At 43.4% G+C, this 15196-nt stretch overlaps 1 protein-coding gene across 2 annotated transcripts in view; it reads right to left on the bottom strand.

Moving 5' to 3' along the window:
• Positions 1–9585, bottom strand: part of LRP4 (LDL receptor related protein 4) — a 161211-nt gene extending 151626 nt beyond the window's left edge. For both annotated transcript variants that reach the window (XM_070760026.1, XM_070760034.1), the window contains exon 1: positions 9215–9585. In XM_070760026.1, coding sequence (XP_070616127.1) covers positions 9215–9302 — 88 coding nt within the window. In that variant the 5' untranslated portion in view covers positions 9303–9585. The remainder of the gene's footprint in view (positions 1–9214) is intronic.
• Positions 9586–15196: the final 5611 nt, after the last annotated feature.

The raw sequence follows: 15196 nt of genomic DNA, 5'->3' as shown, positions 1-15196 counted from the left end.
CCATTTCACAGAGGTCGCCTAAGACCATGGGAAAAGACAAATTTCCCCTGGTGTTAGGAACTAAAGCTTGGAACATATTTTTACAATCCGACCAATCAGGCGTTTACCGTGGGGATGTCCCTCTGACCTTCCTGCCAATCAGCTTAAAGCTCTGTTGGGAGAATTGGCACTAGACTTATGGTTGGGGGTCACCACAACATCAGGAACTATTAAGGGGTTGCAGCATTAGAAAGGTTGAGAACCACTGGTCTAGAAGGACATTAAGGAGAAAACAAACAATAAAGAGGTTGTTGTGAATATTGTTGTGAACTCAACATCCAATGATATAGATGAAATCTTCACAAATCAGATGATTGAAATATCGAGGAAACACAACATTGAAATCACCAATGGGAGATTTCAACTATTCCAATATCGACTGTGAATCAAGTCTTATGACAAATGGGAAATCCAACAAGTCCTTGCTCTGCTTTGCAGACAAGTTCACTGTCTGAGTGATGAATAAAGGAAGTAGGAGATCAGTTATATGGTATTTCATACTTACTATCAGGGAAGAAAGATATTAACAGATTGGAAAAGTGGAAGTGCGAACTTTGGGAGAGAGCGATCATGCGATCTTCGAATTTCCCATACTGCAGACAGTGAACTGAAGGTGGCCAGATTAATGTTCTAGATTTCAAAAGAGCTGACCTAACTAAGCTAAGGGCCTCGGTGGCAGAGTGGTTAGAGTGAAGTACTGCAAGCTACTTCTCTGATCACCAGATGCCAGCAGTTTGGCAGATCGAATCTCAGTAGGCTCAAGGTTGACTCAGCCTTCCATCCTTCTGAGTTCAGTAAAATGAGGACCCAGATTGTTGGGGGCAATATACTGACTCTCTGTAAACCGCTTGGAGCAGTGTTTCCCAACCTTGGCAACTTGAAGATATCTGGACTTCAACTCCCAGAATTCCCCAGCCAGCATTCGCTGGCTGGGGAATTCTGGGAGTTGAAGTCCAAATATGCCAAGGTTGGGAAACACTGGCTTAGAGGATTTTAAAGCACTGTGAGTCTAAATGCTATTGCTATTGCTAAGGGGAAAAATAAGAAGTACTGCATGGATGGAAATTCTGAAGGGGGAAAAAACATTCAGGAGAGTTGCATAATTATAAATAGTGAGATAATTTAGGCCCCAAAACAAACAACGGCAAACAGAAAGAAAACTGGAAGGCAGCTGATGATGCAATCAGTGCTTGCAAAGAATTCTGATAATATTCATAAATACTGAGAGGAAAGGATAGAAGCACATTGCAGACAACACAAAGTTGGGGGAGAGGTTTCTGGTACCTCTAGATACAGATGTCAAAAAGTCCCTGATAGATTCGAACATTGGGTCCTATGCAGACCATCCTGTAGCTGCTAAAAAAGCCAATACAATCTTGGGTTGCATCAACACTAGAGGTATCTATGGGACCGTCTTCTGCCACATTCTCCCAGCGACCGACTAGAACTCACAGTCGGACTTCTCCAGGCCTCGTTGGCCAAACAATGCTGATTGGTGGGACCACGTTGCAGGGCCTTCTCTGTGGTGGCTCCGACTGTGGAATCAACTACCCCAGAGACTCGTACTTCCCCCCACTCTCCTAGCCTTCTGAAAGGCTGTGAAAACATGGCTCTGCCGGCAGGCCTGGGGCCTTTGAGCAAGGCAAACCTAGCCCCGGCCAAGAAGAATGAATGTTGCTGAATAATTGTTTTATTTTGGGTTTTTAAAACTGTTTTATTATGTCTTTTATCATTGTATATATTGTTATTATTATATTAAACTATTTTTATTACTGTACGCCCGCCCAGATTTCGCAAGGAGTTGGGCGGCTTAGAAGTCTAATAAATTAAATTAAATGTCAAGATAATAGGAACAGGTAGTTTCGTTCTACTACATTATGTTACATCAAATAGCACCTGGAACCATATCTAGCTTTTGGTTGTCAAAATACAAGGAGGATGCTATGGAATGAAAAGAATGCAAATAACCATGGCGAGGGGCTTAGAGGCTAAATCCTATGGAGGACGGATGAAAGAGCTGGGAATAAAGAAGAGAAAGCCAAAAGGAAGACATAATAGTAGTCCTCTAACACTTGAAGTGCTGTCACAAAGAATGGGACAGGAATCAACAGATGGAAGCTTGGCAGAGATTGAAATCGAAAAAGGAGGTAATTGCTTGACTGTGAGAGCACTAGAAACACCCTGACTCCTGAAATTATGGGTGTACCATGACTGGAGATTTTCAAACAACGGATGGATAGACTGAGTGGGGTACTCTGAAAATCCTTGTCCTGGCAAGACATGGAATTAGAAGAGCCCTTTCCAACCACACGGTTCTAACAATTGTTTCCTGGTACCCTATTATATAAATTCCAATTGGCAACCTCCCTTCCTCCTTGCAAGGGACATAAGGCTAGGCCAGAGAGCCGCTCCGAATCTTCGGAGAGGGGCGGCATACAAATCTAATAAATAATAAATAATAATAATAATAAAGCTGCAGGAGAAAAGGCTCCTTGAGGTGATGGGTCATTGCTTAACACTACAAGGACCCAGACTTTATATACTGCTCAAAAAATAAAGGGAACATTCAAAGTTATGCATGGTATGTTTGTGTGTATGTTTGGTTTTATAATAAGGGTTTTTAGTTGTTTTATTATTGGATTGTCACATGCTGTTTTTATCATTGTTGTTAGCCGCCCCGAGTCTACGGAGAGGGGCGGCATACAAATCCAATAAATAAATAAAATAAAATAAATAACACAACCTAGATCTGAATGAATGAAATACTGTGGTACCTCTACCGACAAATGCCTCTACTTACGAACCTTTCTAGATAAGAACTGGGTGTTCCAAGATTTTTTTTGCCTCTTCTCAAGAACCATTTCCACTTACAAACCCGACCCTCCGAAACTGTAACCGGAAAAGGCAGGGAGAAGCCTCTGTGGGGCCTCTCTAGGAATCTCCTGGGAGGAAACAGGGCCAGAAAGGGCGGGGTGAAGCCTCCGTGGAGCCTCTCTAGGAATCTCCTGGGAGGAAACAGTGCTGGAAAAGGCAGGGTGAAGCCTCTGTGGGGCCCCTCTAGGAATCTCCTGGGAGGAAACAGGGCCTCCACCCTCCCTGTGGTTTTTCCAATCACACACATTATTTGCTTTTACATTGATTCCTATGGGAAAATTGCCTCTTCTTACAAACATTTCTACTTAAGAACCTGGTCACGGAACGAATTAAGTTCATAAGTAGAGGTACCACTGTATTCTCATTGAATATTTTGTTCTGTACAAAGTTGAATGTGCGCAATAACATGTGAAATTGATTGTCAATAAGTGTTGCTTCCTAAGTGGACAGTTTGATTTCACAGAAGTTTGATTTACTTGGAGTTATATTGTGTTGTTTAAGTGTTTCCTTTATTTTTTTGAGCAGTGTATAAACTCAACTTTTATTTTTCCTTCTAATTTTCTTATACAGATTCTTCTGGTCCCTTAGTCAATGATAGACTGTGCATCATCTTCGCTCTGTGCCTGGCAGTTGCTTGACTAGAAAAAGTGAGCAAATTTAGTTAGTTTAGTTTAGTTTATTTAGATTTGTATGCCGCCCCTCTCCGAAGACTCGGGGCGGCTAACAACAATAAAAAACAATGTAACAAATCTAATATTAAAAAGTAATCTAAAAAACCCCAATTTAAGAGACCTGCAAAGCATGGTGATTTCTCTAGGGTAGAAGTGAGAGACTGTATATGGGGTTTATACACAGTCTGAATGTAGTCCAAACTATATTCAGCCTTGATTTCAGTAGCCCCCTGACCAAGGAGTTGTCTTAGTATGTTTTGTGGAGTGAATGGTGATGAATGTTTTTAAGCTATATTGGAGTTTTTTAAAGTCTTTTTAGTCATGTTAATTGGATTTGCTATGTTTGGAGAGGGGCGGCATACAAATCCGATAGATAGGTAGGTAGGTAGGTAGGTAGGTAGGTAGATAGATAGACAGACAGACAGACAGACAGACAGACAGACAGACAGACAGACAGAGGTAGGTAGATAGATAAGGTAGGTAGGTAGATAGATAGATAAAGATAGATAGATAGATAAAGATAGATAGATAGATAGATAGATAGATAGATAGATAGATAGATAGATAGATAGATAGATAAAGATAGATAGATAGATAGATAAAGATAGATAGATGGACGGACGGACGGACGGACAGACAGAGAGAGAGAGAGAGAGAGAGAGAGAGAGGTAGGTAGATAGATAAGGTAGGTAGGTAGGTAGATAGATAAAGATAGATAGATAGATAGATAGATAGATAGATAGATAGATAGAGATAAATAGGTAGGTAGGTAGGTAGGTAGGTAGGTAGGTAGATAGATAGATAGATAGATAGATAGATAGATAGATAAGATAGGTGGGTGGGTGGGTGGGTAGGTAGGTAGGTAGGTAGATAAAGATAGGTAGGTAGGTAGATAGATAGATAGATAGATAGATAGATAGATAGATAGATAGATAGATAGATAGATAGATAGATAGATAGATAGATATAGACGGATAGAGATAGATAGATAGATAGATAGATAGATAGATAGATAGATAGATAGATAGATAGATAGATAAGATAAGATAGGTGGGTGGGTGGGTAGGAAGGTAGGTAGGTAGGTAGGTAGATAGATAGATAGATAGATAGATAGATAGATAGATAGATAGATAGATAGATAGATAAGATTAATGGATGGATGGATAGATAGATAGGTAGGTAGGTAGGTAGATAGGTAGGTAGATAGATAGATAGATAGATAGATAGATAAGATTAATGGATGGATGGATAGATAGGTAGGTAGGTAGGTAGGTAGATAGGTAGATAGGTAGATAGATAGATAGATAGATAGATAGATAGATAGATAGATAGATAGATAGATAGATAGATAGATACCGTAGATAGATTTCCTAGCAAGGAGAGATTCAGAAAAATCATGCTAGAATACGGCTCGTGACATAAAGGTTACTTGTCTCAAGTCACCCTGGCATAGAGTGTTCTGGCAGACATCAACCTGCTGCCACTTACAAGCAAGCATGACAAATGACCTCTACTTTATAGCAAACATCCCCAGATGGGTCATTAACTGCCAGGACACATTAAATAGAAGCACCTGGGATGAGAGCCAAAACAAAATCCTACCCAATCTCTTAGCTTGAGAAAGATCCGGCCTTTAAATTTTTCACCCAGATTCAGTTTCCTTAATACTGAAACTCCTTGTGAAGGTTTCTTTTCTTTTTCCTTTGGAAAAGTCATAGGTTAGAGTTAGGCATTTGAATTAATACTTCCCAACTATTAATCTTCCTCACATTCTGATAAGAAAAGAAAGGTTCGGTCTAAATTCATTTTTTTTTCCAGGGGAGTGCAATCCACGAGAATGGTGGGAGCCCAGCTTTTGAAAGTAGAAACTTCCTGTAACTATAAATCAGCATCTGGAAAGACAGGTGGGTGAAATTACACAGAAGCCAAAAGAAACCTTAGAAGAGACTGTTGCACCATTCTTCAGAGAATCCTTTGTAGAAAATTGTCAGCCTATTCTTAATTAGCACATTTTGCTTCCCACTAGTATTAATTAATTCACTCTTTTAGCACCAAGCGCAAAAAACATGTTCAGTAATAATCTATAAACTATTGCTTCTCTCCCCCACCCCCATATCTAATTATTCAATACAGCCCTGAAAAAAAAAATCAGAGCAGCCAAGTAAACATAAACAACTAAACATCAAGGCAACTAGACACAAAGACAGTTTCTTTTTCCTGAATGCAATCACTCTGCTAAACATATATAATTCCCTCACCACTGTCAAACTATTCACTAAGGCTGCATTACTATTACTATTAGTCTTCTCATCGTTCCTATCACCCCTCTCCACCCACTTATGACTGCCTGACTGTAACCTGTTGCTTGTATCCTTACGATTTATATTAATACTGATTGTTTTCTGATTGCTTATTTATATCCTATGACAATCATTAAGTGTTGTACCGCATGATTCTTGACAAATGCAACTTTTCTTTTATGTACACTGAGAGCATATGCACCAAAGATAAATTCCTTGGGTATCCAATCACATTTGGCCAATAAAAATTATATTCTTTTCTATTCTATTCTATTCTATTCTATTCTATTCTATTCTATTCCATTCCATTCCAGTCCAGTCCAGTCCAGTCCAGTCCAGTCTAGTCTATTTCTATTTGAGTCTTCGGAGAGGGGCGGCATACAAATCTAAATAATAATAATAATTATTATTGTTGTTGTTGTTTTGTTGTTGTTATTATTATTATTATTATTATAAACATCTAGATATTTTCCACAGTAAATCCTTTTTTATAAAACGTGCTCCAAAATCTTTTTTTTTTTTTTTTTTAAGGAGAGGGAGCCCAAATCTGGCAAATTAAGAGCTGTACCTTTAAGGAGTTCATCTAGCAGAGAAAACAGCTGCATTCCTGTTGAGAAGGGGCTGCTGTCCTAACATGCAACAGAGGCTAGAAATAACCTGCACGCACACAACCTTCCAGCATCCAATCCAACAGTCTCTCTCACTCATCCGCAGAAGAGAAAAAAAGGAAAGGAAGAAAGGAAGCAAGGGAGGGAGAGAAAGAGAGACAGAGACAGATAGAGAAGAGATAGGAAGGGACTAACTACATTTTAATTTTGGTTGTGAGCCGCCTTGAGTCCCTAGGGCAAGGGTCCCCAAACTTGGCACTGTAAAATTGTATACATTCTGCAGGCTAAACTATCTAAAAATTGAAAAAAAAAATCACAAAAATGGGGGGGCGGCTTTTATGAGCAAAATAAAAATATAAGCATAATTTTTTTCATTTCAATTTTCATTTCATTGTGTTCAGAAATGTTCAAACTAGTTTCCCAGTGAAAAAAGGTTTTCAAAAGGACCCAAATTTAAGTACCTAAAACAAACCATTTTCGGTCCGGGTCATATTGACCCGGGAAGAGTACCAATGTGATTTTTTATGAACAAAACAGCAGGGTTAAGACTTGCGGGCTTCAACTCCCAGAATTCCCCAGCCAGCTATTCTATGCTGGGGGATTCTGGGAGTTGAAGGATTTCAAAGATTTGCAGAGTTCAAAGACTTGCGAACTTCAACTCCCAGAATTCCCCAGCCAGCTATGCTATGCTGGGGAATTCTGGGAGTTGAAGTCCACAAGTCTTAAAGTTGCCAAGTTTGAAGATCTCTGCCCTAGGGAGATGGGGGTCAGGCGTACAAATTGAACAAATAAATAAAAAAAACTTTATTAGATCCGCAAAGGAGGCGGGTGCCAAGGCATCAAAGGATCAAGCTGCCTTTTAGGAGAGGAAAAGGGGCTTCAAGACGCGTGAAGGGGGGGAGAGACAACAACCCCCCCCCCGTCCCTCGCCCCATTCCTTCCATCCTTTGCTGTAGCTTTGTCAGAATCCGGCTCGGCTGTAGAAAAAAAGGGAGCTTGGAAAGATCTGCGCGAGGGAAATGGACCCACGGCCCGAGCAGATCCGGCATGCGGAGCCACACACACATCAGGAACGAGGCGCACGTATAGCCGGTGGGACAAAGACAATGCCAAGTAGGGAAGAAAAGCAGCAGCAACAGCAGCAGGTAGTTAGTGCGGGCGGGATGCCCTGCGCGCTGGCGCCACAAACGTTCAACCGACCGCTTGCAAATTAACAACGCCGACGCCGCTCCACCCTCTCTCGCACGTGAAGGAGGCTTAACTTTTTTTTTAAAAAAAATGCTTCGTACAAAAAAAAAATATTAAAGTTCATCAAAGCTTTGCCTTTCCCCTGCGCCTGCCCACCCCTCTCTATTTGTACGAAGCAAAATTTTCGAAACGGGACGGGTGGGAAAAGGTACATAATCCAGTCTTGATTGAAACCGGCTTGGCTGGACCAGAGAACCGAGGATCCGAGCACCTGCAAAAGTCTTGAAAACTTCCAATTCCTTTGGGACGGCGCGCAGTTCTCCTCCCACGGAGCACTTCGCCGCTGGCTTTTACGTGTAGATTCCGAGACACGGGTAGAAATGGAAAAGGAGGAAGGTATAGAGAGAGCAGGGGTCTCCAAACTCGGCAACTTTTGAGACTTGCGGACTTCAACTCCCAGAATTCCCCAGGCAGCTATGCTATGCTGGGGAATTCTGGGAGTTGAAGGACCTCAAAGACTTGTGGACTTCAAAGACTTGCTGACTTCAACTCCCAGAATTCCCCAGCCAGCTATGCTATGCTGGGGTATTCTGGGAGTTGAAGTCCACAAGTCTTAAAACTTGTGGAGTTTGGAGACCCCTGGTATAGAGGGATTAACCAGACGGTGGCCGGAGGGTGGGGGGAGAAGGGTGGGGTACCAAGTAGCTTGGCTACTTTTCAGCGAGATCGCTCAGAACGAAACCTTAGTGGAAAAAAGGGTACCGTAAGGGCGGCATAAGATTGTATCAAACCAGGCACCCTGCAGCAGCAGCACCACAAGGTACATCACATTTCTCCCCCCCCCTTAAAGTTTTTTTTTTCCTCCACAATCAAAGCACAGCTTCCTATACCTTCAATACAGCTTAACGCGCACATGCCAAAATGCAATAAACTGAATCGCATTCCAGGTATTGTTTTATTAACATTTCATCCGCGCCCAATTTACTCCCTTCCACTTCCCACTTTCCATCTCAGCCGGCTATTCCGCCTCTAAGGTACATCACATGTAGGCTCTCTTATGTAGCCGAATTCATCCGGGAGTCGGAGCAAGCTGAGCTCGGATCAAAGGCAAGCTGCAAGAAGTACCGAGCCTTTTGGCCGGGGGGCGGGGGAAAAGGAGGCACCGCGCGTTGGGAGATGACCGATCGGACGCCAGACTTCACCCCCAAACCTGGCCGGTAGATCCAGAGTGCGTCCCCCCCCCCCCCAATTACACAAACACTCCGAGCATCCCTTTTCCCGACTCCGAATAGTACGACGCCCAACGTAGAACCCGGACCCGACTCCCGGAACCTCCCCTCGCCTGCGCGCACCGGGAAGAGGAGTGTGGGGTGGAGCGGGGGGGAGAGAAGATCGTCCCAGGCGATCGCCCCCCCTCTCCATCTCGATCCCCCAATTTACACGTGCGCCCCCCCAAAATTCTCTGCAGATCCCCCCGCGGTTGGGAGCGCGGGAAAAGGGGTATCCCCCCCCCCCTTCTCAAGAGTCGCCTTACCTCGCACGTAGAAAGGGACTCCCCACCTCAGGAGAAGCGGCAGTAGGAGCCACAGCGGCGGCCACCGGAGACTCCCGAGGCGCCTCATGGTGGCGAGCGACCCCTTGCCGCAGCTCTCGCCTTTTGCCCCGGCGAGCCTTTTATTTCCCCCTCCGTCTCCCAGCCGCAGGAGGGGGGGGGGGAAAGAAAGTTGAGCGCTGAGGGGTTGTGGCGGCTGCCGCGCCGATTCGGCTCCGGCCGCCACTTAGGCGCGAAGAGACCGGTTTTCCGAGCCTCGGCGGCGGCGGCGCTGCTCTCGGCTCCAGCCGCTGCTTTCGGGCTCCGTCCTCCCCGCGTTGCGAAGAAGCGACGGCGAGATCGGGACTCGCTCCAGCTGCCCGCCCCCCGGCCCTGCCCCCGGAGGAGGAGTCCCGCCGGGGCAACCTCCGCCCTCGCTTCTCGCCCACAGCGGCGGCCGCCGCCGCCGCTTCAAAACTTGGCGCGCTTCCCGACCTTTTCCCCTGAGGCGAAAAACGCGGGTAGGCACCCGAGGGCCTCCGCCTCGCCCCGCCTCGCCTTCCTACCCTCGGCCGGATTCTTCTGCCCTGGCTAGCCAACCTCTCGCCATCCATGAGCCCCAACCTGCCCCGCTTAACAAACCCAAATTCGTTAGAAGGGGCCGCTTCGCTTCCAGCGTCGCCGGTCTCCGGGTAAACTCTCAAGGCGAGTTTGCTTCCGGCGCGCTACCGCGTATTTATTTTATTTATTTATTTATTTATTTTGCCAAGTACATATTGGGGATATGTAAGGATATAATAATGTTCTTATACAGGATAGGAGTAACAAGAAAAAAATAAGAAGAAACATTAGATATAATAATATTTGTAGGCAACGTACTAGTAAAAAATAAAAGAAACATTAGGACGGGATGGAAGGCAGCCGGTGCACTTATTATTATTATTATTATTATTATTATTATTATTATTATTATTATTATTATTATTATTATTATTATTATTTAGATTTGTATGCCACCCCCTCGGAGCGGCTCAGTTATGCTGGTCCCTAAGAATCAATTAGCTGAAATTAAACATAATAATAATAATAATAATAATAATAATAATTTATTAGATTTGTATGCCGCCCCTCTCTGAAGACTTGGAGTGGCTCACAACAAAATACAAAGCTCAAATCTAATATTAAAATCAATTATAAAAAACCATTATAAAACAGTCACACCATCCAATTAAACCATACATAACATGAAACAGCTAAGGGTCAGTTATGTCCCCCAAGCCTGGGGGCATAGGCAGGTTTTCAGTAATTTGCGAAAGGCAAGGAGGGGGGGCAGTCCTAATCTCCATGGGGAGTTGATTCCAGAGGGCTGGGGCCGCCACAAAGAAGGCTCTTCCCCTGGGGCCCGCCAGACGACATTGTTTTGTTGACAAGATCCGGAGAAGGTCAACTCTGTGGGACCTGATCAGTCGCTGGGATTTGTGCGGCAGAAGGCGGTCCCGAAGGTATTCTCCTTCCTGCCTCTGGTCCCTTTGGTTTTTCTTCTGTCCTGGAGAACAGGGACCCCTCAATTGCAGAAAATATGAGGTCAGTGTCTGGAATGCACTACCTGACGCCATGGCTTCTTCCCCAACCCCCCCCCCCCAAACCTTTAACATTAGAGTCTAAGGAAGTGATGGCGAACCTATGGCACGGGTGCCACAGGTGCCACGTGGAGCCATATTTGCTGGCACATGAGCCGTTGCCCTAGGTCCGCTCCAAAGTGCATGTGTGTGCCGACCAGCTGATTTTTGGCTCGCACAGAGACTCTGGGAGGGCATTTTTGGCTTCCAGAGTTTTACCCTCCCCCAGCTCCAGGGAATCATTTGGGGCCTGGGGAGGGCAAAACATGGGGAAAAGGCCATTTCCGGCCTCCAGAGGGCCTCTGGGGGGCGGGGGAAATCTTTTTTCCTTCGGGTGCCAAAAGAGCGCTCACTTGCACTATTACGCATGCGCAAGTGCCCACACCCATAATTCAATGGATGGGGAGGGCGAAAACAGCTTCCTCCGCCCCCTGGAGGCCAGAAATGGCCTGTTTCCTAACTTCTGGTGGGCTCAATAGGCTCATGTTTCATCCTTCCCAGGTTCCAAAGGCTTCCCTGGAGGTGGGAACACCCTCCCCCACCCCCCTAGAGGCTCTCTGGACGCCAAAAATGCCCTCCCAGAGCCTCTGTGTAAGCCAAAAATCAGCTGGCCAGCAAACATGCACGTTGGGACAACGGCTCGCATGCCAGCAGATATGGCTCCGTGTGCCAGCTGTGGTGCCTGTGCCATATGTTCCCCATCACTGCACTAGTTCATCATGTGGACCAGTCAGGTTCCATGGATGTCCTCCACACTTCCGCTGATGCTGAACAAAGGATGACTTTGAATCTTCTGGAGGGAATTTGTTGTGGCTAGTATCTTTCCCCCCTCATGCAACCACCCCTCCCAATTCCCATGGAACTATTCTACTTGTGGCAGGCCAAATTCTTTAACTCAAACGATGGCTCCGGCCTGACAGGGCGTGCATAAGTGCACCATTGTGCCTGCCATCCCTGTCCTACTGTCCTAATTGTCCTAATTCACCTGTTCCTACTTTGCGTATGTTTATGGATATATGTGCTATCTTGTACATGTTTGATTAATTAATTAATTAATTAGATAAACAAACAAATAAATAAATAACACAATTGACCAGATTCATTCATTCATTCATTCAACATACCTCCAATCAATCATATCATCAGCTGAATAAAGTAAGCAATATGACAAGACTAAAGTAGGATTGAAAATGAATTGTAAACAATAAAATATTCTCAAAGAAAATGAAAAATAATTCAGCATTTTCTTCAACCACCAACTAGGAAACATTAGCTTTGTGCCTCCTCCTTAATTGTGGCTTTTTTCCCACTTTTAACTTATGTAGTGATTGACCAAGATTCTTTTCCACTTGACCTATCCACAGCTCTAGCAATTTATTTTTCTGACATGATGCTGTGTTCATCTTGTCCCCAGACTATTCCTGAGACAGCGTATGCTTAGCTATACCAGTGTTTTGCACTTTAATCAGGCAGCAAGCCATGGTTGTTTTGACAGTAGTATGTTCTAAAGCACTTTTCAAACTATTTGGTGACCTCTAGAGGGTGGGATCAGCCCAGCACCTATTGGCTGCCTGAAAGTCAGGGCAGGGATGGATTCTAATTTTTTTTTTACTACCGTTACTATGGGGATGTCGTATTTGGTGGGCATGGCTTGGTGGGTGTGGCTTCAGGTGGACATGGCTTGGTGGTCAGGTGACCGGATGGGCATGGCCAACTTGTAAAATATGGTGAAACTCATTTGACAACACTCTTGCTTAGCAACCAAAATTTTGGGTTCAATTGTGGTTATAAGTTTTCTTCTTTCTTTCTTTCTTTCTTTCTTCTTTCTTTCTCTTTCCTTCTTTCCTTTCCTTTCCTTTTCCTTTTTCCTCTTTTCCTTTCCTTTCCTTTTTCCTTTCCTTTCCTCTCCTTTATGTCTTTCTTGTCCCTCCCTCTTTCTTTCTTTCTCTCTCTCTCTCTCTCTCTTTCTCTCTCTATTGGAAGTTTTATAATTTTATAACTTACAACAATTTATCTACTCTAGTCCAATTTATTTCCGTTCTTTTCTTTATTCTTTTTTCCCTTTCATCATCAAATTTTAATTCAAACCATTATGTACTTTTTTAATATAAAATTATTAATTTATATTAAAATCCTTTTAACAAGATAATTATGCTTATTATACACACTTATACATAACTAATAGTGCTGACACGATTAAGTGTAAAATAGTAATTCTCTTTTCTTTTCTATTGGTCTTCCCCTTTTCATCCATTCTCTTTTGATCTCAAAAATTCCACTTCTTGTGGATTTTCCCCTTCCAACCTCTTCTCTTAGGTTTTTCTTTCTTTTATTTTTATGCCAATAACTTCTGTTTTTCCTCATTCCTTTCTTTCCTTTTAAGTCTATTATTTGTGAAGGTCTGCTCATCTCTTCTCCCTATTATCCCCCCTTATTTTTAATTGCTTCTTCTGATAGCAATGCTCCCCTCTTACTCTTTTCTTATCACTGTTAATCCCAGTGTAATCATTGTTTTTTATTCTCAGTCCCTTTTTCATCATTGTTCGTCATTTTCTTCATTTTCTGTTTCCCTGATTTGCAAAAGGTAAGTTTTTATGACTTCATAGCTATATTTTAACATCCTCATCAATTATTCATAGATACACGCATCCATTTTGTCAAGTTCACAATTCACAAAGTTAATAGATTTTTTTACTTGCAGTTTAAGTTCATATAATCTCTTTATATTTCAGTCCAATCCAATTCAAGATAAAATCCTCTTATTTTCTATCACTAAAAGAGTGCACCATTGAATACAATTGCACAATACACATTGCTTTTAAGTTCTTTCAAGTTCCTAGTTATCTTCTTATAAGCAAGGTCAGTCTCCTACTGTCAGCAAATTCAAGCTTTCCACAGTCTGTTGCAATATTTTCTTTTAACCAGCAGGTGGCGGTGCCAGTTTCCCAATAAAACAAAAACAACTGTTTTACAAAAGTTTCCAATTTAAATCCACTTAGCATTTATATTTTCTTCAACTTTTTTATTCTTTTTCAGTCTCTTCCACCAAGTCCAATCATAAAGACATTATCAAATTTGGGCTTTTAAACTTGGAGAGGGGCAGCATATAAATCCAATAAATAAATAAATAAATAAATATTCCTTTAATTCTCTCTATGATATTTCCAATTGTTAGATAGCCTCTCACTCTATTTTAAACTCTCTTTTGTCTCCTTTTGAATTTTAAATTTCTTCTTTTGTAATTAAATTGGCCAAACACTTACCCAGCTTCAGCACTTCTTCACCTCTCTCCAGCACAAACGCTTAGATGTTATCACCCAGGCAATCCACAATATCTTCATCTGAAAGGTTCCGATTGTGGCTGCCCGAGTTTTTGGTGAAAGAGTCCTCGCATGAAATTTTAGCATTTTTTGTCATGCGCGGTGGGGGGGGGGAAGGTGAAAATTGCCTAAATCTCAGTTGTGTAAGGATGCTGATACACATGAGATCTGGGGGATTTTCGCCTATTTCTTTGCTTCCACGCATGCGCAAAAGCAAAAAAAAGGCAAAAATTGCTGGTATCTCACCAGTTGTGTGCATGCACAGTCTGCGACCTACCAGAGCTGCACACCTGGGCACAGACAACCTACAAGAGCCGTGCACCAAATGCTGCCCACCCAAGATTTAGGATATACAGTGATACCTCATCTTACAAACCCCTCATCATAAAAACTTTTCAAGATACAAACCTGGAGTTTAAGAATTTTTTTGCCTCTTCTTCCAAACTATTTTCACCTTACAAACCCAAGCTGCTGCCACTGGGATGCCACGGCTCCAGACTTCTGTTGCCAGCGAAGCACCCATTTTTGCGCTGCTGGGATTCCCCTGAGGCTCCCCTCCATGGGAAACCCCACCTTGGACTTCCGTGTTTTTGCGATGCTGCAGGGGAATCTCAGTAGCGCAAAAACGGGCGCTTCGCTGGCAACGGAAGTCCGGAGGTGGGGTTTCCCAGCGAGGGGAGCCTCAGCAAAATCACAGCATCGCAAAAACACGGAAGTCCGGAGGTGGGGTTTCGAGGACTTCCGTGTTTTTGCAATGCTGCAATTTCGCTGAGGCTCCCCTCGCTGGGAAACCCCACCTCCGGACTTCTGTTGCCAGCGAAGCGTCCATTTTTGTGCTGCTGAGATTCCCCTGCAGCATCGCAAAAACACGTCTGGAGGTGGGGTTTCCCAGCGAGGGGAGTCTCAGGAGAATCCCAGCAGCGCAAAAACGGGCGCTTCGGCTGGCAAAAAGGGTGAGTTTTGGGCTTGCATGCATTAATCACTTTTCCATTGATTAGTATGGGAAACATTGTTTCATCTTACAAACTTTTCACCTTACAAACTTC

This window comes from Erythrolamprus reginae, chromosome 1 (assembly GCF_031021105.1).
Source record: "Erythrolamprus reginae isolate rEryReg1 chromosome 1, rEryReg1.hap1, whole genome shotgun sequence".
In the NCBI taxonomy this organism is placed as follows: domain Eukaryota; kingdom Metazoa; phylum Chordata; class Lepidosauria; order Squamata; family Dipsadidae; genus Erythrolamprus; species Erythrolamprus reginae.
This window is presented reverse-complemented; position numbering and strand designations above follow the sequence as displayed.